The 23655-nt window shown below is 41.8% G+C and overlaps 1 protein-coding gene across 1 annotated transcript; it reads right to left on the bottom strand.

Annotated features, from left to right (window-relative positions):
* Window positions 1-286: 286 nt before the first annotated feature.
* Window positions 287-4483, bottom strand: cd248 (CD248 molecule). The gene has a single exon (XM_008125309.3). It carries the CDS (start codon window positions 4343-4345, stop codon window positions 2369-2371), a length of 1977 nt encoding a protein of 658 aa, XP_008123516.2. The 5' UTR covers window positions 4346-4483; the 3' UTR covers window positions 287-2368.
* Window positions 4484-23655: the final 19172 nt, after the last annotated feature.

Here is a 23655-nt window from a genome sequence, read left to right as displayed (position 1 = left end):
GAAACGTCAGGAGAGAATGCTTCTGGAACATGGCCAGACAGCCCGGAAAACGCACCGCAACCCTGGAATTCTTTCCATTCCCCAACAAGGGAGTTTCCATCCGTGTGTTGGAACATGAGAGGAAGACATTGGGGACCAGAGTTCGGGTCTCCCCTAGACCTTGGCTACATACTTCAGGGGTTGGGTGGCCATCTGTGGGAAGGCTTTGATGGTGTTTCCATGGGGTTGGACTAGATGACCCTTGGGGTCCCCACTAGGGTTCTATGACTCTCATTCCAGCCGGATGGAGGGGCCAGTCCTTTTTATTGGACGGAATATCACACAAAGGAAAGAGAAGGAAACGCACCTCAGGGGACCCCAGTGGGTCCGGGTGGAGCCCCCTCCCCATCTTTGCGACCGCACGGACCAAGCCCCCTCCCTTGGAACACTCACAAAGAAGTCAGAAATCTTGTTGTCCGAACTGTGCCCGAGTGTCCGGAAGGTGTCCTTTTGGGGCACGGATCGGGGCCCATGCCAGCCAGGGCCGGACCCCCACCCCCCAAGGGCCCAACCAAGGGGGAGGGAGGGTCTCCAAGTTTGGTCCTGAGGAGGCAGAGGCAGAGTCCAGAGACCCCATCTCCCCCCATCCCCAGCTCTGGTGGAGTCTCCTCAAGGGGCGGGATGGTCATCTGTTGGGAGGGCTCTGGTGGTGGCGCAATGGGGTCGGACTGGACCGCCCTGGGAACAGACGAGAAGAGACAAAGCTCCACGGGGGAGAAAACGGCGAGAAAACGACACCTGTCCAGGTGAAGCTCCAATAAGCTCCAAGTCTCATGTTTAGTTGGGAAGATATGAGAAGAGATGAAGAAGCTCCACTGGGAAAAAACGGTGAAAAAGCTACACCTGTCCAGGTGACGCTCCAATAGCACCTGGTCAAGTCACCAAAGGGTTGCCGGGGAGGAAGTCCTGAGTTCGAGGCCAATGCAGCTCCAGGGACAGAAAGGCGTGTCCTCTCTGATACCGGAGATAAGGTCATCCAGAGGTTGGATGGCCATCTGTTAGGACGGTTTCGATGGTGGCAGAATGGGGTTGGACTGAGCGGCCTTGTAGTCTAGCACAGAAGATACTGAGCCCAGCCGGGGCCTCTGGCGGGTGTAGAATATCCCAGTTGGCAAGAGGAGGCCGTTCTGTGCCAGCCAGAATACCAGAATATTCTCTGCAGCCCATTTATATAGGGGCTCTCACATACCAATGGGTAACTGAGGTTTTACGGCTGGCCCGTCCAAGACACACGCTGGTAGATTCCAACAGGTTTTATTGTACAGAATACCAGAACCTTCTCTTTGGCCCATTTATATAGGGGCTCTCACATACCAGAGGGTCATTGAGGTTTTATGGCTGGCCCGTCCAAGACACACGCTGGTAGATTCCAACAGGTTTTATTGTACAGAATACCAGAACCTTCTCTTTGGCCCATTTATATAGGGGCTCTCACATACCAGAGGGTCATTGAGGTTTTATGGCTGGCCCGTCCAAGACACACGCTGGTAGATTCCAACAGGTTTTATTGTACAGAATACCAGAACCTTCTCTTTGGCCCATTTATATAGGGGCTCTCACATACCAGAGGGTCATTGAGGTTTTATGGCTGGCCCGTCCAAGACACACGCTGGTAGATTCCAACAGGTTTTATTGTACAGAATACCAGAACCTTCTCTTTGGCCCATTTATATAGGGGCTCTCACATACCAGAGGGTCATTGAGGTTTTACGGCTGGCCCGTCCAAGACACACGCTGGTAGATTCCAACAGGTTTTATTGTATAGAATACCAGAACCTTCTCTTTGGCCCATTTATATAGGGGCTCTCACATACCAGAGGGTCATTGAGGTTTTATGGCTGGCCCGTCCAAGACACACGCTGGTAGATTCCAACAGGTTTTATTGTACAGAATACCAGAATCTTCTCTGTAGCCCATTTATTTAGGGGCTCTCACATACCAGAGGGTCATTGAGGTTTTATGGCTGGCCTGTTTTATGGCTGTGTCTGGAGATGTCAAGATCGGAGATCATGACACAAAGGTCTCGTTATTGGCTGATGTCCACCCCTCGGCGTTGGCTGACGTCCACCCCATCGTCCACTGGCCAGAGAGAGACCCCTTGCGGTTCAGTGTGTCCCAGATGTGCGGCGCGGGAAGGAGTCCAAAGCTGCTCTTTGTTGGCCTACAACTCAAGGATGCTGGGAGTTGTAGTCCCGAAACAGCAAGTTCTGGCTCCGTCCCCGCTCGGGTTGCAGGGACAGAATTCAGGGTGTTGCATCTTTTCTGCTCAACGGTCAGCAGCGGTGTCAGTGTGTGTCCTGAGAGAGGGGCACCGGGCCCAAGGTGCGGCTCAGACGCTGGTCCGGCACGTGGTGGTGGGCGCTGGCGGGGGGGCTCCTTTCCCGGCCGAGCTGCTGACCCATCGGTAGCACTGGGTGACGCTCCGAGCCTTGGCCTGGGCGCCGCAGCGGGTGCAGTAGACGATGCCCAGGGCCAGCATGATGACCAGGAAGACGCAGAGCGGCACCAGCAGGGTGACCAGGAGCCAGCGGTCATCCCGCCTCTGCTCGGCGACTAGGGTCGGACTCGGCGGCGGCGGCGGGGTCGGCGTGGCCGGCAGCACCCGCATCCTCCAAACCGCACCGTTCTCGACATCGGGTAAACCGGTCGAGAGCAGTGGAGGTTGAGTTGTTTTCTCAGGAGTGGTCGGGACTGGGCTGGACTGGGATTGAGTGGGATCGGGAGTGTGAGTGGGGTTGTGATTAGTAGTGGCCACAGGGCTGGATTGGGGGGTCCATTCGAGCTCCGCATCGGGGGGCTCTGTGTCCGGCACCATTCGCGGCACCACTCGAGGATCCGGCGCCGAAGACGAGGCGTCCTCTTCGTAATCTTTGACGTCTCGGAAAACCGAGAAAGATTCCGACGCGGCCCAGCGGTCGTCTAAGAAGTCCCGCTCGGGGGGCCAGCCGTGCCCGAAAGGCTGGAAGTAGCCCCCGCCGGCGCCTTCCGGGCGGCTCTCAGCGGTGGCCAAAGCCGGCAGATTGGCCACCAAGAGGCAGCTGATGCCGTCGGCGTCCAGCTCGTATCCCTCGGTGCAATAGCACTCGAACCCACCCACGTAGTTGACGCACATCTGTTGGCAGACACCCGGGAACTGGCACTCGTCCGTGTCCGCGCACTGGCCGGGATCCTCCTCGGAAGGGCCGAAGCCCAGGTGGCAACGGCACAGGAAAGAGCCCTCGGTGTTCTCGCATTGATGTTCGCAAGGCACGTCGGCACATTCGTCAACGTCCAAACAGTCGCGGTGATCGTCACTGGGCTCATAACCAGCGGGACACTGGCAGTGCTGGCTGCCGTCCGGCGAGGCCTGGCACCCGAACGGACAAGGACACGGGTCGTGGTCCGAGGAGGACTCGGCGCAGGAGTGGCCGTCGGGGAGGAGGTAGTAGCCGTCGTGGCATTCGCAGGAGTAGCCTCCGTCTACTCCGTCGTCGTCGGCTTCGTCCAGGCAGAGCTGTTGGCAGCCGCCGTTGTCTCCTTCGCAACCGCCGGGCGTCGGGAATCGGGCGCTCTGCTCCGGGCACGGGAGCCCCGCCGTCTCGGACCACGACACCGAGCCGTCCTCTTTCTCGAGGCAGAGCAGCGAGGCCACCGACGGCCCCGAGGGATCCGTCCCGGCACAGACGACGGCCGCCACCGTCCCAAAGGGCACGAAGGTCAAGCCGGGGCCGGAGGGGCCGAACGGGGTGCTGTAACTGACGGCACGGAGACCCCGGACATCGTCGAGACCCTGGACATCGCCGGACACCCCGTCGAGTCCGGGGCACATCCCGCGGAAGGCGAAGCGGCAAAGGAAGCCGTCCACCGGCACCGTGCAGGACCCCTCGATCCACTCCAGGTCCACGTCGTCCAGCACCACGCACCGAGGAGCCGAGCAGCCCGCGGCGTTGCTTCCGACGGCGGACGAGGCCCAGTTGGTGTAACCGGTGTCCTGGTCGCCGGTGGTCCAGGCGAAGCCCCTGAGTGGGCGCTGGGGGTGGCACTGCCGGGGGGGCCGCTGCAGGCCGATCCAGAACAAGCGCCGGGGCCGCTCCGTCAGGGGCTCAGCCTGGCTCCGGAGCAGATGCCCCACCTGGGAGGCCTCCTGGTCCCGCTTGAGGGTGGCCAGGTTGCCCCCCAGCTCCCGGCAGCTGCGCCAGGCCTCCAGGAAGGTCCTGCGCTGGAAGTAGACCGCAAAGCAGGCCTCGGCGCTGCAGGAGGCGTGGGGCGGGGGGGGCTCCACGGCAGAGACCCCCGGGCCGAGCAGCAAGAGCAGCCCCAGGAGCATGGCTGGGCCGGTCCTCCTCTGCACCGTCCCTGCAGCCGTCCGTCTGGGCCGGGAGAGGCCTCTCCACCCTTCCCTTCACCCGGGGAGGAGCGGCCCTTCCCCGCCTTCTGCCCTTCTAAGGACTCGCGCTGGGCCTCTGCCAAGGGGCTTCCGAGGGGAGGAGGAGGAGGAGGAGGAGGAGGAAGAAAGGATGGAGCCAGATGCAGGACCAGCCCCCTCCTCCAGCCCATCCCTCCTGCTCTGTTTCGCTTCCACAGAGGCTGCATAGCCGTCTGTCAGGAGGGCTTGGATTGTGTCCTGCCGAAAGGGATCTCTCCCAACTCTGAGTCCATGGCGCAATGGGTTAAACCAGGGGTCCCCAAACTATGTCCCGCGGGCCACATGCAGCCCATCGAAGCCATTTATCCGGCCCTCACAGCACAAAGGCAGAAGGGGGTTGGGCTAAATGGCCCAAGGGGTCTCTTAATAATAATAATAATAATAATAATAATAATAATAATGAATTGAACTTCAAAGACTCTGGCAGAAACCAGTGCAGGTGGTCCCGGTGGTGATGGGCACACTGGGTGCCGTGCCAAAAGATCTCAGCCGGCATTTGGAAACAATAGACATGGACAAAATTACGATCTGCCAACTGCAAAAGGCCACCCGACTGGGATCTGTGCGCATCATCCGAAAATACATCACACAGTCCTAGACACTTGGGAAGTGTTCGACTTGTGGTTTTGTGATACGAAATCCAGCATATCTGTCTTGTTTGCTGTGTCATAATAATAATAATAATAATAATAATAATATATCACACAGTCCTAGACACTTGGGAAGTGTTCGACTTGTGGTTTTGTGATACGAAATCCAGCATATCTGTCTTGTTTGCTGTGTCATAATAATAATAATAATAATAATAATAATAATACATCACACAGTCCTAGACACTTGGGAAGTGTTCGACTTGTGATTTTGTGATACGAAATCCAGCATATCTATCTTGTTTGCTGTGTCATACAACGTCGTTGTGTCAATAATAATAATAATAATAATAATAATAATAATAATAATAATAAGTTTATTTGTATCCCGCCTCCATCTCCCCCGAAGGGGACTCGGGGCGGCTTACAGCAAAATCAAAATACAAACAATGATAAAATATAAAACATCTCTTCCAACTATTATTATTATTATTATTATTATTATTATTATGATTATTATTATTATTATTGCACATATTAAAATTTCATTTTTGTTGGCCGGCCAGAATCCTAAAATAACACACAAAACAGCCCTTTTCCTATTCAAAGCCACACAACTGAGAATTGCATATCTGGAATCAATTGGGGTAAACTGTGCAGGTGATGCAGATATTTGACCTGAACGGGGTCTTCTTAACAGCTTGTTTATTTTCACTTCTTTCTTTACCGCGGGTTGTATGTTGTATGTATGTCTATGTGTTAAATGTTTTGATACGGCCGATGGGCTAATCAATAAAACGTGATTTGATTATTATTGCAAACAAGATAGACATGCTGGATTTCGTGTCACAAGTCGCACACTTCCCAAGTGTCTAGGACTGTGTGATTTATTATTATTATTATTATTATTATTATTATTATTATTATTATTATTATTATTATTATTATTATGACACAGCAAACAAGATAGATATGCTGGATTTCGTATCACAAAATCACAAGTCGAACACTTCCCAAGCGTTTAGGACTGTGTGAAGTCAAAAATCAGAAGTTCCTCAAAGCACAGCAGACAAAAAAACCAGTACAAGAAAACCGCACTACAAACTAGAGCTGACAGCTGGCACAACAAAACATTGCATGGAAAGTTCCTTGACAAAATTGAAGGAAAAGCTGATAAGGAGAAGACCTGATTATCATTATTATTATTATTATAAGTATGACACAGGAAACAAGATAGATATGCTGGATTTTGTATCACAAAATCCCAAGTCGAACACTTCCCAAGTGTCTAGGACTGTGTGATGTATTATTATTATTATTATTATTATTATTATTATTATTATTATTATTATTATTAATATGACACAGCAAATGAGATAGATATGCTGGATTTCATATCACAAAATCCCAAGTCGAACACTTCCCAAGTGTCTAGGACTGTTTGATGTATTTTTGGATGATGCACACAGATCCCAGTAGGGTGGCCTTTTGCAGTTGGCAGATGGTGATTTTGTCAATGTCTATTGTTTCCAAATTATATTATTATTATTATTATTATTATTATTATTATTATTATTATTATTATTATTATTATTATTATTATTATTGCAAACAAGATAGACATGCTGGATTTCGTATCACAAAATCCCAAGTCGGACACTTCCCAAGTGTCTAGGACTGTGTGATGTATTTTCGGATGATGCTTGCAGATCCCAGTAGGGTGGCCTTTTGCAGTTGACAGATCGTAATTTTGTTTCCAAATGCCGGATGAGATCTCTTGGCACGGCACCCAGTGTGCCCATCACCACTGGGACCACCTGCACTGGTTTCTGCCAGAGTCTTTGCAGTTCCATCTTGAGGTCCTGAGAGCGGCTGAGTTTTTCCTGTTGTTTTTCGTCAATGCGACTGTCACCTGGGATGGCGACATCAATGATCCAAACCTTGTTCTTTTCCACAACTGTGATGTCTGGTGTGTTGTGTTCCAGAACTTTGTCAGTCTGGTTTCGGAAGTCCCACAGTATCTTTGTCTGCTCATTTTCCAAGACTTTTGCAGGTTTGTGATCCCACCAGTTCTTTGCTGCTGGGAGGTGGGACTTGAGGCATAAGTTCCAATGGATCATTTGGGCCACAGAGTTGTGCCTCTGTTTGTAGTCTGTCTGTGCAATTTTCAGATTGGGTGGCCTCTGGGGGTCTCTTCTGACGATGGGAATCGGACGAGATGGAGCGGAGAGGGAGAGGCGGCCAGGAAATAAGTGGAATTCTTTCTGTGTGGGAAAACGGCAGGGAGACCTGGGAGAGCCTCCTTGTCTGGGCCTTGAAGCAATTAATGCCGGAGCGGAGCACTGAGGCACGGCTCTTCCTGGCCGTGGGGCCCCGCCAGCCTCCACCATGTGTTGGATCCACTGACAGATCGCTGGATGATAGGCCTCGCTGTACGTTCAAGGGTCCCAAACATCGAGTTGTAGTTTGCTGTGATGTCCTGGGAGTTGTAGTTTGTTGTGGTGTCCTGGGAGTTGTAGTTTGCTGTGGTGTCCTGGGAGTTGTAGTTTGTTGTGGTGTCCTGGGAGTTGTAGTTAACTGCGGTGTCCTGGGAGTTGTAGTTTGTTGTGGTGTCCTGGGAGTTGTAGTTAACTGCGGTGTCCTGGGAGTTGTAGTTTGTTGTGGTGTCCTGGGAGTTGTAGTTTGCTGTGGTGTCCTGGGAGTTGTAGTTTGTTGTGGTGTCCTGGGAGTTGTAGTTAACTGCGGTGTCCTGGGAGTTGTAGTTTGTTGTGGTGTCCTGGGAGTTGTAGTTTGTTGTGGTGTCCTGGGAGTTGTAGTTAACTGCGGTGTCCTGGGAGTTGTAGTTTGTTGTGGTGTCCTGGGAGTTGTAGTTAACTGCGGTGTCCTGGGAGTTGTAGTTTGTTGTGGTGTCCTGGGAGTTGTAGTTAACTGCGGTGTCCTGGGAGTTGTAATTTGTTGTGGTGTCCTGTGAGTTGTAGTTTGCTATGGCGTCCTGGGAGTTGTAGTTTGTTGTGGTGTCCTGTGAGTTGTAGTTTGCTATGGTGTCCTGTGAGTTGTAGTTTGCTGTGGTGTCCTGGGAGTTGTAGTTTGCTATGGCGTCCTGGGAGTTGCAGTTTGCTGTGGTGTCCTGCGAGTTGTAGTTTGCTGTGGTGTCCTGGGAGTTGTAGTTAACTGCGGTGTCCTGGGAGTTGCAGTTTGCTGTGGTGTCCTGGGAGTTTGCTGTGGTGTCCTGGGAGTTTGCTGTTGTGTCCTGGGAGTTGTTGTGGTTGGCTGGCTGTGGTGTCCCGGGAGTTGTAGTTTGCTATGGTGTCCTGGGAGTTGTAGTTTGTTGTGGTGTCCTGGGAGTTGTAGTTAACTGCGGTGTCCTGGGAGTTGTAGTTTGCTGTGGTGTCCTGGGAGTTGTAGTTTGTTGTGGTGTCCTGGGAGTTGTAGTTAACTGCGATGTCCTGTGAGTTGTAGTTTGCTATGGTGTCCTGGGAGTTGCCGTTTGCTGTTGTGTCCTGGGAGTTGTAGTTAACTGCGGTGTCCTGGGAGTTGTAGTTTGTTGTGGTGTCCTGGGAGTTGTAGTTAACTGCGGTGTCCTGGGAGTTGTAGTTTGCTCTGGTGTCCTGGGAGTTGTAGTTAACTGCGGTGTCCTGGGAGTTGTAGTTTGCTCTGGTGTCCTGGGAGTTGTAGTTTGCTCTGGTGTCCTGGGAGTTGTTGTGGTTGGCTGGCTGTGGTGTCCCGGGAGTTGTAGTTTGCTGTTGTGTCCTGGGAGTTGTTGTGGTTGGCTGGCTGTGGTGTCCCGGGAGTTGTAGTTTGCTATGGTGTCCTGGGAGTTGTAGTTTGCGATGGGAGTCCTGAGAGTTGCAGTTTGCTGTTGTGTCCTGGGAGTTGTTGTGGTTGGCTGGCTGTGGTGTCCCGAGAGCTGTAGTTTGCTCTGGTGTCCTGGGTGTGCTGGGAGTTGAAGTTTTGCAAGGACTTTGCGATGGAGAAACCCGCTGCTCCTTGAAAGGCCTGCCTTTGAGTCCCCAAAGCGCAAATATTGCTAATATTGTGTATTTTTTTGGAATAACATCACCGAAGCCGGTGTTTCGAAGAGGCGTGAATAAGCGCAGAGGCAGGACAGGGGTCCCAGGGGTTTGGAGGGATGAGGTTATGGGTTCAGAGAACAACTCCGGGAGGTTCGGGAACAAATGGTTTTCTTCTTTTTCTCTTTCTTTCTTTCTTTCTTTCTTTCTTTCTTTCCTTCCTTCCCGCCCTGTGACTTCTTGGGTTCTGCACGATTCTTGCTCCGGTTTGCATCCTGTTTCTCCAGGGAGTTTTGTAGCTCAAGAGCTAGAAACCTTCTGATCTCTTGCTGGTCTTGCTGGTTTTTCATAAGGATTTTTTTGGCAGGAAATTCCTAACCGTTTGACATCATCATGGACCTTGGTCATCTAAATTCTCGGGAGACCCGACCGAAGCAGACCCTTGGGGTCAATGGGATTGACCTGCAAGTTGGATCCAATGGATCTCACAACAGTTAAATGCACAGATGTCTATGATATACAGCAAAACAAAACAAAAGAAAAAGGAAAACGGGGTTGTTGTATGTCTTTCGGGCTGTGTGGCCATGTTGCAGAAGCATTCTCTCCTGACGTTTCGCCCACATCTATGGCAGGCATCCTCAGAGGTTGTGAGGTGTGTTGTCGAAGGCTTTCATGGCCAGGATCACAGGGTTGTTGTGTGTCTTTCGGGCTGTGTGGCCATGTTGCAGAAGCATTCTCTCCTGACGTTTCGCCCACATCTATGGCAGGCATCCTCAGAGGTTGTGAGGTATATATCTCCATGTTCCAGAAGCATTCTCTCCTGACGTTTCGCCCACATCTATGGCAGGCATCCCCAGAGGTTGTGAGGCATGGGAAAGTATGGTATATAATATAATATATATAATATATTATTATATATATTATATAATTATATTATTATATTATTATGTATTATATTATATATAATATATATGATATATATTATATATAATATAATACAAAAGGCCACCCTACTGGGATCTGGGCGCATCATCCGAAAATACATCACACAGTCCTAGACACTTGGGAAGTGTTTGACTTGTGATTTTGTGATACGAAATCCAGCATATCTATCTTGTTTGCTGTGTCATACAATAATAATAACAATAACAATAATAATAATAATAATAATAATAATAATAATAATAATAATTATATATTATTATTATTATTATTATTATTATTATTATTATTATTATTATTAATAATAATAATAATAATAATAATACATCACACAGTCCTAGACACTTGGGAAGTGTTTGACTTGTGATTTTGTGATACGAAATCCAGCATATCTATCTTGTTTGCTGTGTCATACAATAATAATAACAATAACAATAATAATAATAATAATAATAATAATAATTATTATTATTATATATTATTATTATTATTATTATTATTAATAATAATAATAATAATAATAATAATAATAATACATCACACAGTCCTAGACACTTGGGAAGTGTTCGACTTGTGATTTTGTGATACGAAATCCAACATATCTATCTTGTTTGCTGTGTCATACAATAATAACAATAATAATAATAATAATAATAATAATAATAATAATAATAATAATAATAATACATCACACAGTCCTAGAGACTTGGGAAGTGTTTGACTTGTGATTTTGTGATACGAAATCCAGCATATCTATCTTGTTTGCTGTGTCATAATAAAATAATAATAATAATAATACATCACACAGTCCTAGACACTTGGGAAGTGTTCGACTTGTGATTTTGTGATACGAAATCCAACATATCTATCTTGTTTGCTGTGTCATAATAATAATGATAATAATAATAATAATAATAATAATAATAATAATACGCATCATCCGACAATACATCACACAGTTGGCCACCTTTGCAAAATCACGTATTTGGGGGCGAGAGGAGGCCAGGAAATGCGCATTGTTTTGTCTCAGGGGTGGTCTGGGTGGTCTGGGTGCCGAGTGCGAATGTGGGATTTCTGGAGGGGGCTTTGGAAGGGGAGGTGGTCTGGAAGCAGGACGAGGCCCCCGTTCCGCCCACAATCTCCTGGAATGTTCCTCTGCTGAGTTTGCAGAATTCTTTGGAAAGTCAAGCTGAGATCAAGATGCTTATCGGCGTTGAATGCGGTCAGCGTTGTTTCTTTCAACAAAAGGAGAACATCCCACAGGAGACCCCTTTTTGCTAAGGACAAGGACATCAGGCTGGATAATAAGGGTTACGTCTTGTTCAATTTGCAAAGGCACTAACGACAACAAGGGCCCTTCCCATGTTAGATAGTGTGCACATTTAACCAAGGCTGTATGTCCTATATTTCATATATTTATAGCAGAAAGTAACACATTTATTTATATTATAATAAAGTTATTTGACTTTTTCCATCTGAACACAAAGGAGATCAAAGCCCTTTGAACATCTCATGGGACTACCTGCGCCTGTCTCCCAACACATGGGGATGCTGGATCTCGTGGTTCTCCCCCATGGTGAATCCCACATGTCCTATCAATTTTATTTTATTTTAATTATTCTTCTTATTATTATACTTTATGATATCTTGCCCTTATAAAAGAAACACCTCATGGGACTACCTGCGCCTGTCTCCCAACACATGGGGATGCTGGATCTCGTGGTTCTCCCCCATGGTGAATCCCACATGTCCTATCAATTTTATTTTATTTTAATTATTCTTCTTATTATTATACTTTATGATATCTTGCCCTTATAAAAGAAACACCTCATGGGACTACCTGCGCCTGTCTCTCAACATATGGGGATGCTGGATCTCGTGGTTCTCCCCCATGGTGAATCCCACATGTCCTATCAATTTTATTTTATTTTAATTATTCTTCTTATTATTATACTTTATGATATCTTGCCCTTATAAAAGAAACACCTCATGGGACTACCTGCGCCTGTCTCCCAACACATGGGGATGCTGGATCTCGTGGTTCTCCCCCATGGTGAATCCCACATGTCCTATCAATTTTATTTTATTTTAATTCTTCTTCTTATTATTATACTTTATGATATCTTGCCCTTATAAAAGAAACACCTCATGGGACTACCTGCGCCTGTCTCCCAACATATGGGGATGCTGGATCTCGTGGTTCTCCCCCATGGTGAATCCCACATGTCCTATCAATTTTATTTTATTTTAATTATTCTTCTTATTATTATACTTTATGATATCTTGCCCTTATAAAAGAAACACCTCATGGGACTACCTGCGCCTGTCTCCCAACACATGGGGATGCTGGATCTCGTGGTTCTCCCCCATGGTGAATCCCACATGTCCTATCAATTTTATTTAATTTTAATTATTCTTCTTATTATTATACTTTATGATATCTTGCCCTTATAAAAGAAACACCTCATGGGACTGCCTACGCCTGTCTCCCAACACATGGGGATGCTGGATCTCGTGGTTCTCCCCCATGGTGAATCCCACATGTCCTATCAATTTTATTTAATTTTAATTATTCTTATTATTATACTTTATGATATCTTGCCCTTATAAAAGAAGCACGGATGTGAACTTTTGACCAGCACACAATCCTGACCTGAGCACCACCAGGTTGCCCCAGGCTATGTACTACCGGTATGGATTAATCATCTATAATAATCATCATCATCATCTAGAAAATAAAACAACGGACTTCTTCTCAAACCTCCCAAAGGTGACCCTTCTCCTCCCATTGGCTTTTTTCACCATACAGATCAAACAAAGATATGGGATATGGGATCGTGTGGACATTGTCTATCTCTGCATTTCAGAATGATCCATAGATCTTCTTCTTCTTCTTCTTCTTCTTCTTATTATTATTATTATTATTATTATTATTATTATTTTATGACACAGCAAACAAGATAGACATGCTGGATTTCGTATCACAAAATCACAAGTCAAACACTTCCCAAGTGTCTAGGAATGTGTGATGTATTTTCGGATGATGCTGCAGATCCCAGTCGGGTGGCCTTTTGCAGTTGGCAGATCGTGATTTTGTCAATGTCTATTGTTTCCAAATGCCCGCTGAGATCTTTTGGCACGGCACCCAGTGTGCCCATCACCACCGGGACCACTTGTACTGGTTTCTGCCAGAGTCGTCTTATTATTATTATTATTATTATTATTATTAATTTGTTACCCCCAGTGGCACAGCAAGTTAAACCACTGAGCTGCTGAATTTCCTGACCAAAAGGTCGGTGGTTCTAATCCAAGGAGCAGAGTGAGCTCCCACTGTCAGCCCCAGCTCCTGCCAACCTAGCAGTTCGAAAACATGCAAATGCGAGTAGATGAATAGGTACTGCTCCGGCGGGAAGGTAACGGCATTCCGTGTAGTCATGCCCGTGGCCACATGACCTTGGAGGTGTCTACAGACAATAATAATAATAATAATAATAATAATAATAATGTTATTTTTATATCCCGCTCCCATCATCCTGATTAATGATTGAGCCAAGCGATGGAAAAATCTTGAACTATTTCAAATTAAAATATGCCACGAATTTATTTTTGGAGAGACAGATGGAAAAATAAATAGGTGAAAGTGAGGGAAAGATATGAGGTTGTCTAAGAAACAGAAACATGCAAACATTTTATGGAAAGAACTGCCTGTTATAATAATAAATAGAAGGTGGAATCCTTCCAGAAAGACAATCCTTTTCTCTCTCTCTCTGGAATCAGGGATTTGGGCTGAAATGGAAATACCGCCCTCTGGCGACACAAGAATTACTGTATTATTTATAATAAAATATATTTTATTAGTATAATATATAGTATTGATATAGTTACTGTATATACTCGAGAATAAGCCTCGTTTTTCAGCCCTTTTTTAGGACTGAAAAAAACCCTCCTCAGCTTATACTCGGGTGAGGGTCCTGGTTGGCTTATATTCAGGTCGGCTTATACTCAAGTATATATGGTATATTTATTATTTTTCTCTATTATTATTGGTATTGTTACATTTATTATTTTACTCTGTTAATTATTATTATTACATTTATTATTTTACTCTGTTATTATTGTTAGTATTACATTTATTTTACTCCATTTTATTATTATTATTACATTTATTATTTTACTCTATTAATTATTATTATTACATTTATTATTTTACTCTGTTATTGTTAGTATTACATTTATTTTACTCCATTTTTATTATTATTATTACATTTATTATTTTACTCTATTAATTATTATTATTACATTTATTATTTTACTCTGTTATTATTGTTAGTATTACATTTATTTTACTCCATTTTTATTATTATTATTACATTTATTATTTTACTCTATTATTATTATTATTACATTTATTATTTTACTCTGTTATTATTGTTAGTATTACATTTATTTTACTCCATTTTTATTATTATTATTACATTTATTATTTTACTCTATTTATTATTATTATTACATTTATTATTTTACTCTATTATTATTGTTAGTAATACATTTATTTCACTCTATTTTATTATTATTATTACATTTATTATTTTACTCTATTATTACATTTATCATTTTCCTGCATTTATTATTACATTTATTATTTTACTCTATTGTTGTTACTTTTAATTTTACTCTACCTTTATTATTATTATTACATTTATTATTTTACTTCATTTATTATTATTATTACATTTACTATTTTACTCTATTATTGTTGTTACTTTTACATTTATTTCACTCTATTTTTATTATTAATAATACATTTATTATTTTACTCTATTATTACATTTATTATTTTACTGCATTTATTATTATTATTACATTTATTATTTTACTCTATTTATTATTATTACATTTATTATTTTACTCTATTATTATTGTTAGTATTACATTTATTTCACTCTATTTTATTATTATTATTACATTTATTATTTTACTCTATTATTACATTTATCATTTTCCTGCATTTATTATTACATTTATTATTTTACTCTATTGTTGTTACTTTTAATTTTACTCTATCTTTATTATTATTATTACATTTATTATTTTACTTCATTTATTATTATTATTACATTTACTATTTTAATCTATTATTGTTGCTACTTTTACATTGATTTTACTCTATTTTTATTATTATTATTACATTTATTATTTTACTGCATTTATTATTATTACATTTATTATTTCACTCTATTATTATTAAAAGGATACATAAGCACATTTACATTGAAGAAGATGAGAATAATTATTTAATCAGAGTTGGACACTCATATCTTAAATTACAGTTTGATGTAAAGATTCAAAAACATTTAAACTACTGAGGCTTCAATTAATGTAATTTCATTGGTATCTCGGCTTATACTGGGGTCAATGTTTTCCCAGTTTTTTTGTGGTAAAATTAGGTGCCTCGGCTTATATTTGGGTCGGCTTATACTCGAGTATATACGGTAATGTAATTTTATTGGTATCTCGGCTTATACTGGAGTCAATGTTTTCCCAGTTTTTTTGTGGTAAAATTAGGTGCCTTGCCTTATATTCAGGTCGGCTTATACTTGAGTATATACGGTAATGTAATTTTATTGGTATCTCGGCTTATACTGGAGTCAATGTTTTCCCAGTTCTTTTCGTGATAAAATTAGGTGCCTTGGCTTATATTCGGGTCGGCTTATACTCGAGTATATACGGTAATGTAATTTTATTGGCATCTCGGCTTATACTGGAGTCAATGTTTTCCCAGTTCTTTTCGTGGTAAAATTAGGTGCCTTGGCTTATATTCAGGTCGGCTTATACTTGAGTATATACGGTAATGTAATTTTATTGGTATCTCGGCTTATACTGGAGTCAATGTTTTCCCAGTTTTTTTGTGGTAAAATTAGGTGCCTTGCCTTATATTCAGGTCGGCTTATACTTGAGTATATACGGTAATGTAATTTTATTGGTATCTCGGCTTATACTGGAGTCAATGTTTTCCCAGTTCTTTTCGTGATAAAATTAGGTGCCTTGGCTTATATTCGGGTCGGCTTATACTCGAGTATATACGGTAATGTAATTTTATTGGCATCTCGGCTTATACTGGAGTCAATGTTTTCCCAGTTCTTTTCGTGGTAAAATTAGGTGCCTTGGCTTATATTTGGGTCGGCTTATACTCGAGTATATACAGTAATTTTATTGGTTTCTCGGCTTATACTGGAGTCAATGTTTTCCCAGTTCTTTTCGTGGTAAAATTAGGTGCCTTGGCTTATATTCGGGTCGGCTTATACTCGAGTATATACAGTAATTTTATTGGTTTCTCGGCTTATACTGGAGTCAATGTTTTCCCAGTTATTTTCGTGGTAAAATTAGGTGCCTTGGCTTATATTCAGGTCGGTTTATACTTGAGTATATACGGTAATGTAATTTTATTGGCATCTCGGCTTATACTGGAGTCAATGTTTTCCCAGTTCTTTTCGTGGTAAAATTAGGTGCCTTGGCTTATATTCGGGTCGGCTTATACTCGAGTATATACAGTAATTTTATTGGTTTCTCGGCTTATACTGGAGTCAATGTTTTCCCAGTTCTTTTCGTGGTAAAATTAGGTGCCTTGGCTTATATTCAGGTCGGTTTATACTTGAGTATATACGGTAATGTAATTTTATTGGCATCTCGGCTTATACTGGAGTCAATGTTTTCCCAGTTCTTTTCGTGGTAAAATTAGGTGCCTTGGCTTATATTCGGGTCGGCTTATACTCGACTATATACAGTAATTTTATTGGTTTCTCGGCTTATACTGGAGTCAATGTTTTCCCAGTTCTTTTCGTGGTAAAATTAGGTGCCTTGGCTTATATTCAGGTCGGTTTATACTTGAGTATATACGGTAATGTAATTTTATTGGCATCTCGGCTTATACTGGAGTCAATGTTTTCCCAGTTCTTTTCGTGGTAAAATTAGGTGCCTTGGCTTATATTCGGGTCGGCTTATACTCGAGTATACATAGGTTAGCTGATCGTTCATGCCAGCTTTCATATCATAACATAATGATGACTTCCAACTTTAGTTTAATAGTAATAATAATGGAATTATTTTGATGATGATGATGGAGTCTCCTTCTCTGGAGGTTTCTAAGCAGAGGCTGGATGGCCATTTGTCAGGAGGGATTTGATTGTATCCTATGAGGAAGGAACGGGGTTGGACTGGATGTCCTTTGGGGTCTCTTCCAGCTCTAGGATCCCGATGTGCACTCATTCCTTTCCGTTTCAAAGCCGTTCCTTTAGAGGGCAGCAGAGCCTAATTTTTTGACATTTGTTCTTCCTTTGGTTGAAGAACAAACTATTTATTTATTCATGTATTTATTTATTTTATATACCGCTCTTCTCCCTCAAGGGGAGAATTAGATGCCACATATAATACAAAATGTAGTAAAACCAGTCATAAAACAATGTATTGTTATATATAACTATACATTACCTGCCTCTCCTTGAGGCTCAAAGTGGTGTATTATTATTATTATTATTATTATTATTATTATTATTATTATGACACAGCAAACAAGATAGATATGCTGGATTTCATATCACAAAATCACAAGTCGAACACTTCCCAAGTGTCTAGGACTGTGTGATGTATTATTATTATTATTATTATTATTATTATTATTATTATTATTATTATTATTATTATTATTATTATTATTATTATGACACAGCAAACAAGATAGACATGCTGGATTTCGTATCACAAAACCACAAGTCGAACACTTCCCAAGTGTCTAGGACTGTGTGATGTATTATTATTATTATTGTTGTTGTTGTTGTCGTTGTTATTATTATGACACAGCGAACAAGACAGATAAGCTGGATTTCGTGTCACAAAATCACAAGTCAAACACTTCCCAAGTGTCTAGGACTGTGTGATGTATTATTATTATTATTATTATTATTATTATTATTATTATGACACAGCAAACAAGATAGACATGCTGGATTTCGTATCACAAAACCACAAGTCGAACACTTCCCAAGTGTCTAGGACTGTGTGATGTATTATTATTATTATTATTATTATTATTATTATTATTATTATTATTATTATGACACAGCAAACAAGACAGATAAGCTGGATTTCGTGTCACAAAATCACAAGTCAAACACTTCCCAAGTGTCTAGGACTGTGTGATGTATTATTATTATTGTTGTTGTTGTTGTTATGACACAGCAAACAAGATAGATATGCTTGATTTCGTTTCACAAAATCACAACTCGAACACTTCCCAAGCGTTTAGGACTGTGTTGTGTGTTGTTGTTGTTATTATTATTATTATTATTATTTAAATAATAATCATTTAAAGCTGCAGACAATGCAATTGCTGTTGCCCGCTTTTGGTCCAAAACTATTTAGCTGTTTGTGATTCCTTTATTTTATCACTTTTAAACTTATTTATTATGCAATGCTTTTGACATGAAATAAATTATTAATTATTATTATATTATATTATATTATTTTATTATGTCACAGCAAAAAAGATAGATATGCTGGATTATTATTATTATTATTATTATTATTATTATTATTATTATTATTATTATTTAGCTTTAATATCACCCTGTATTTTATCCGAAAGAATCGATTGGTATCTACGAAAGCCGATCCTAATATAGTCCTAAAGTTACGGCTATATTTCTGTTCGTTTCCTTCTTCTCATCTAGAAGTCTCATGAACTCTGCACATGCTCAGAGGCCCCTTTGTCCAATGGAAAACCTAGCTACAGTCACTGTATGATTCATCTGAAACAACGAGGCCTCGGTTTCAGCAAAAAGGAACAACTCACGGTCTGCGTCATCGGAAACCAGAAAAGGCTGCAACTCCTTAAACCACAAAACGTCCAATTCAAGCGCAAAAAAGAAGGAAATGCCTTGTGTTTGGAAATGCCTTGAATCCCAGCTTCGGCCTGGAAGTTCGTTTTGAATTTCCCCAAAGTTTGTGAAACTATAAAAAGTCAAACCTTGTGCATTTTCCAAGAAATAGGAAAAGGGTAAAAAAGAAAACCCTGACAGGGCAGATATTTAAACACATGTTCATGACTCATCCGTTGCTAATGGTGAGTAAAGGCAATTAGTTCTGGAAGGACCGGATCGGCACCAAAAGGTCGCCTTGAACATGATGCGGATTTCCATAGATATCCTGCCTCCGTTACCTGCAAGAACGAAAATGATCTATGGTCTTAGGTCATCTAGATGGTCCTTGAAGGTCTCTTTGCTTACCTATGGTCTTAGGAGATCGTCTAGATGGACTTTGGAGGTCTCTTTGCTTACCTATGGTCTTAGGAAACCGTCTAGATGGTCCTTGAAGGTCTCTTTGCTTACCTATGGTCTTAGGAAACCGTCTAGATGGTCTTTGGAGGTCTCTTTGCTTACCTATGGTCTTAGGAAACCGTCTAGATGGTCTTTGGAGGTCTCTTTGCTTACCTATGGTCTTAGGAAACCGTCTAGATGGTCCTTGAAGGTCTCTTTGCTTACCTATGGTCTTAGGAGATCGTCTAGATGGACTTTGGAGGTCTCTTTGCTTACCTATGGTCTTAGGAAACCGTCTAGATGGTCCTTGAAGGTCTCTTTGCTTACCTATGGTCTTAGGAAACCGTCTAGATGGTCTTTGGAGGTCTCTTTGCTTACCTATGGTCTTAGGAAACCGTCTAGATGGTCTTTGGAGGTCTCTTTGCTTACCTATGGTCTTAGGAAACCGTCTAGATGGTCCTTGAAGGTCTCTTTGCTTACCTATGGTCTTAGGAGATCGTCTAGATGGACTTTGGAGGTCTCTTTGCTTACCTATGGTCTTAGGAAACCGTCTAGATGGTCCTTGAAGGTCTCTTTGCTTACCTATGGTCTTAGGAAACCGTCTAGATGGTCTTTGGAGGTCTCTTTGCTTACCTATGGTCTTAGGAAACCGTCTAGATGGTCTTTGGAGGTCTCTTTGCTTACCTATGGTCTTAGGAAACCGTCTAGATGGTCCTTGAAGGTCTCTTTGCTTACCTATGGTCTTAGGAGATCGTCTAGATGGACTTTGGAGGTCTCTTTGCTTACCTATGGTGTTAGGAAACCGTCTAGATGGTCTTTGGAGGTCTCTTTGCTTACCTATGATCTTAGGAGACCATCTAGATGGACTTTGGAGGTCTCTTTGCTTACCTATGGTCTTAGGAAACCGTCTAGATGATCTTTGGAGGTCTCTTTGCTTACCTATGGTCTTATGAGAGCATCTAGATGTTCTTTTGAGGGTCCCTTTCCTTATCTATGGTCTTCTGATGGCCTGATGAGCTCATCTAGATGGCCTTTGAGAGTCCCTTTCCTTACCTATGGTCTTATGAGACCATCTAGATGGCTTTTGGAGGTCACTTTTCTTACCTATGGTCTTATGAAACCATCTAGATGTCTTTGGAGGTCTCTTTGCTTACCTATGGTCTTATGAGATCGTCTAGATGGTCTTTGGAGGTCTCTTTGCTTAGCTACGACCTTATGAGACCATCTAGACGGCTTTTGGAGGTCACTTTCCTTAAGTATGGTCTTCTGATGGCCCGATGAGATTGTTTAGATGGCCTTTGAGGGTCCGTTTCCTTACCTATGGCCTTATGAGACCATCTAGATGGTCTTTGGAGGTCTCTTTGCTTACCTATGGTCTTATGGCCATCTGTGGGGAGGGCTTTGATGGTGTATTCCAGCTTGGAAGAATGGCGTTGGAAGGGATGGTCCCTAGGGGTCTCCTCGAACTCCATTATTCTATTTCGCCATGAATCTGCAGTGGTCTATCAGACTAGATGGCCACCTGTCGAGAGGGCTTGGATGGTGTCACATTGCATTTAAATAAGGTTTTACGACTTTGTGAAAACCTCAAGCATCCGGCTCCACTTTCACCTGATGTGCTGCAAGTCGAAACTGCCGAAGGAGAGACAGCCAAGAACTTAACTCCAGAAGATCTGATGATTCAGGAAACCCCGCCCTGGACTTTGGCCCAGGTGAGCAGACGGGTCCCACCCAAAACAAGGCACCCGCCAAGAAGCGGGGAAAAAAAACAACACCTTAGGGCAAGAGAATCCAAATAAGTCCAAATACTTCAAGGCTAGACTGCTACTGTCACGTGGCTTATGGAACCCACCCTTGAAGACTGTGCAGAGAAATGTGCTGATTCACCGTGATTCATAGGCTTTATAGAGACTGGGATCTGTAGTTCACCTGCAATCTACCTTAAGAGTACTCTAAACTCTACCAACAATGGACCTGGAAATAAATTGGCTTACAAATTTTTGATGTGCCAAAGGTTGGGGCTGATGGGAGATACAACTCGACAACAAAACATTTGGAAGTATTTACTATATAATACTATAGCACTTTTAGCTTCCCCATGTTTACAAAACTCACTTAGCGCACTTTTGCCCAGTTCACTTTTGACTTTATTGCTGTGTTTTAACTTGTGTTTTAATATTTGTGATTTTGTTATTTTTAATTTTCATTTGCGCGTGGTTTTTTTTGTTATTTGATGTCGTTCTATGGTCAACTCACCATCTTTTGATGTACAGTAGAGTCTCACTTATCCAAGCTAAGTGAGCCGGGAGAATGTTGGATAAGCGAATATCTTGGATAATAAGGAGGGATTAAGGAAAAGCCTATTAAACATCAAATTAGGTTATGATTTTACAAATTAAGTACCAAAACATCATGTTAGACAACAAATTTGACAGAAAAAGCAGTTCTATATGCAGTAATGTTATGTTGTAATTACCAAAATATCACGATATATTGAAAACATTGACTACAAAAATGGCTTGGATATTCCAGAACCTTGGATAAGAGAGGCTTGGATAAGTGAGACTCTCATGTATTACATTTATTATTTTACTATTTATTATTATTACATTTATTATTTTATTCTATTATTATTATTATTATTATTATTATTATTATTATTACTACATTTATTATTTTACTCTTATTATTATTATTATTATTATTATTATTATTATTATTATTATTATTACATTTATTATTTTACTCTATTTATTATCATTATTTCATTTACAGTAGAATCTCACTTATCCAAGCTAAACGGGCTGGCAGAACCTTGTATAAGAGACTATCTTGGATAATAAGGAGGGATTAAGAAAAAGCCTATTAAACATCAAAATAGGTTATGATTTTACAAATGAAGCACCAAAACATCATGTTGTACAACAAATTTGACAGAAAAAGTAGTTCAATACGCAGTAATGTTATGTTGTAATTACTGTATTTAGGAATTTAGCACCAAAATATCACGATGTATTGAAGACATTGACTACAAAGATGGCTTGGATAACCCAGAAGCTTGGATAAGTGAGACTCTACTGTAACTACAGTATTTATTATGATTATTATTATTATTATTCACAAATTTAGCACCAAAATATCACGATGTATTGAAGACATTGACTACAAAGATGGCTTGGATAATCCAGAAGCTTGGATAAGTGAGACTCTACTGTAACTACAGTATTTATTATGATTATTATTATTATTATTCACAAATTTAGCACCAAAATATCACAATGTATTGAAAACATTGACTACAAAGATGGCTTGGATAATCCAGAACCTTGGATAAGCGAGGCTTGGATAAGTGAGACTCTACTGTAATTATAGTATTTATTATTAATATTATTATTTACAAATTTAGCACCAAAATATCACGATGTATTGAAAACATTGACTACAAAAATGGCTTGGATAATCCAGAACCTTGGATAAGTGAGACTCTACTGTAACTACAGTATTTATAATTATTATTAATATTATTATTATTATTGTTTACAAATTTAGCACCAAAATATCACGATGTATTGAAAACATTTGACTACAAAAATGCGTTGGATAATCCAGAACGTTGGATAAGTGAGACTCTACTGTATTTGGACGGTCGTCTCTCAAGAATGCTTTAATTCTGTATTCCTAAATGGTAGAGGATTGGGACTAGCTGGCCTTTTAAAGTCTCTTCCAACACTATGTATTGTTTTGGACAATAACTCCCATCAGCCCCAGCTAGTGAGTGATTATGGAAGCAAACAGTCCTATCCAGCATCCAGAGCCTCCAGTTTGGCAGGTTATGTTTCCTTCTAAACGGGAGCACTTTCTTGTTTTAGAAAGGCACGGCACCCTTGCTATTTCCATCTCAGAATCGTATTTAAACAAAGGCACGGAACATGTTCGCTTTGACTACACTGCAGCAAACTGACCAAAGTTCAAGCCATGGAACTTTTCAAAAGCAAAGTTTCAAAAGCAAGGACTTACAAATAAGGAAGTGAGTGGTTTTATTCCGCCCTGGACAACAGGACACGGCCGAGCCACGTTTCCACGGGACAAAAACCTAAACGCCTGCCTATTTTAAGCAACAAGGAAGTCAAGCTGCACCTCGATTTTCCAGCCCAATGGGACTCAGTTAGGCATTAACCAAAGTTGGCAGAAAAAGAAGCAAAAACCAAGCCCGTGTTTCTCATTTTCTCATTTCCACAAGACCTTAAAAGGTTATTTAGTGGGGAAAAGAAAAGGAAAACATTAACATGTGGGATAAAAAGAAGGATCAACCAGGGGTGTTTTAAACAGGACTTTTCCAGTTTAGTGGGTCTACATAC

The sequence above is a fragment of the Anolis carolinensis genome, unplaced genomic scaffold (assembly GCF_035594765.1).
Source record: "Anolis carolinensis isolate JA03-04 unplaced genomic scaffold, rAnoCar3.1.pri scaffold_14, whole genome shotgun sequence".
Lineage (NCBI taxonomy): Eukaryota > Metazoa > Chordata > Lepidosauria > Squamata > Dactyloidae > Anolis > Anolis carolinensis.
This window is presented reverse-complemented; position numbering and strand designations above follow the sequence as displayed.

What these genes read in the sequence shown, in the direction of transcription:
- cd248 (XM_008125309.3), bottom strand. Translation starts at nt 4,345, where the DNA reads ATGCTCCTGGGGCTGCTCTTGCTGCTCGGCCCGGGGGTCTCTGCCGTG.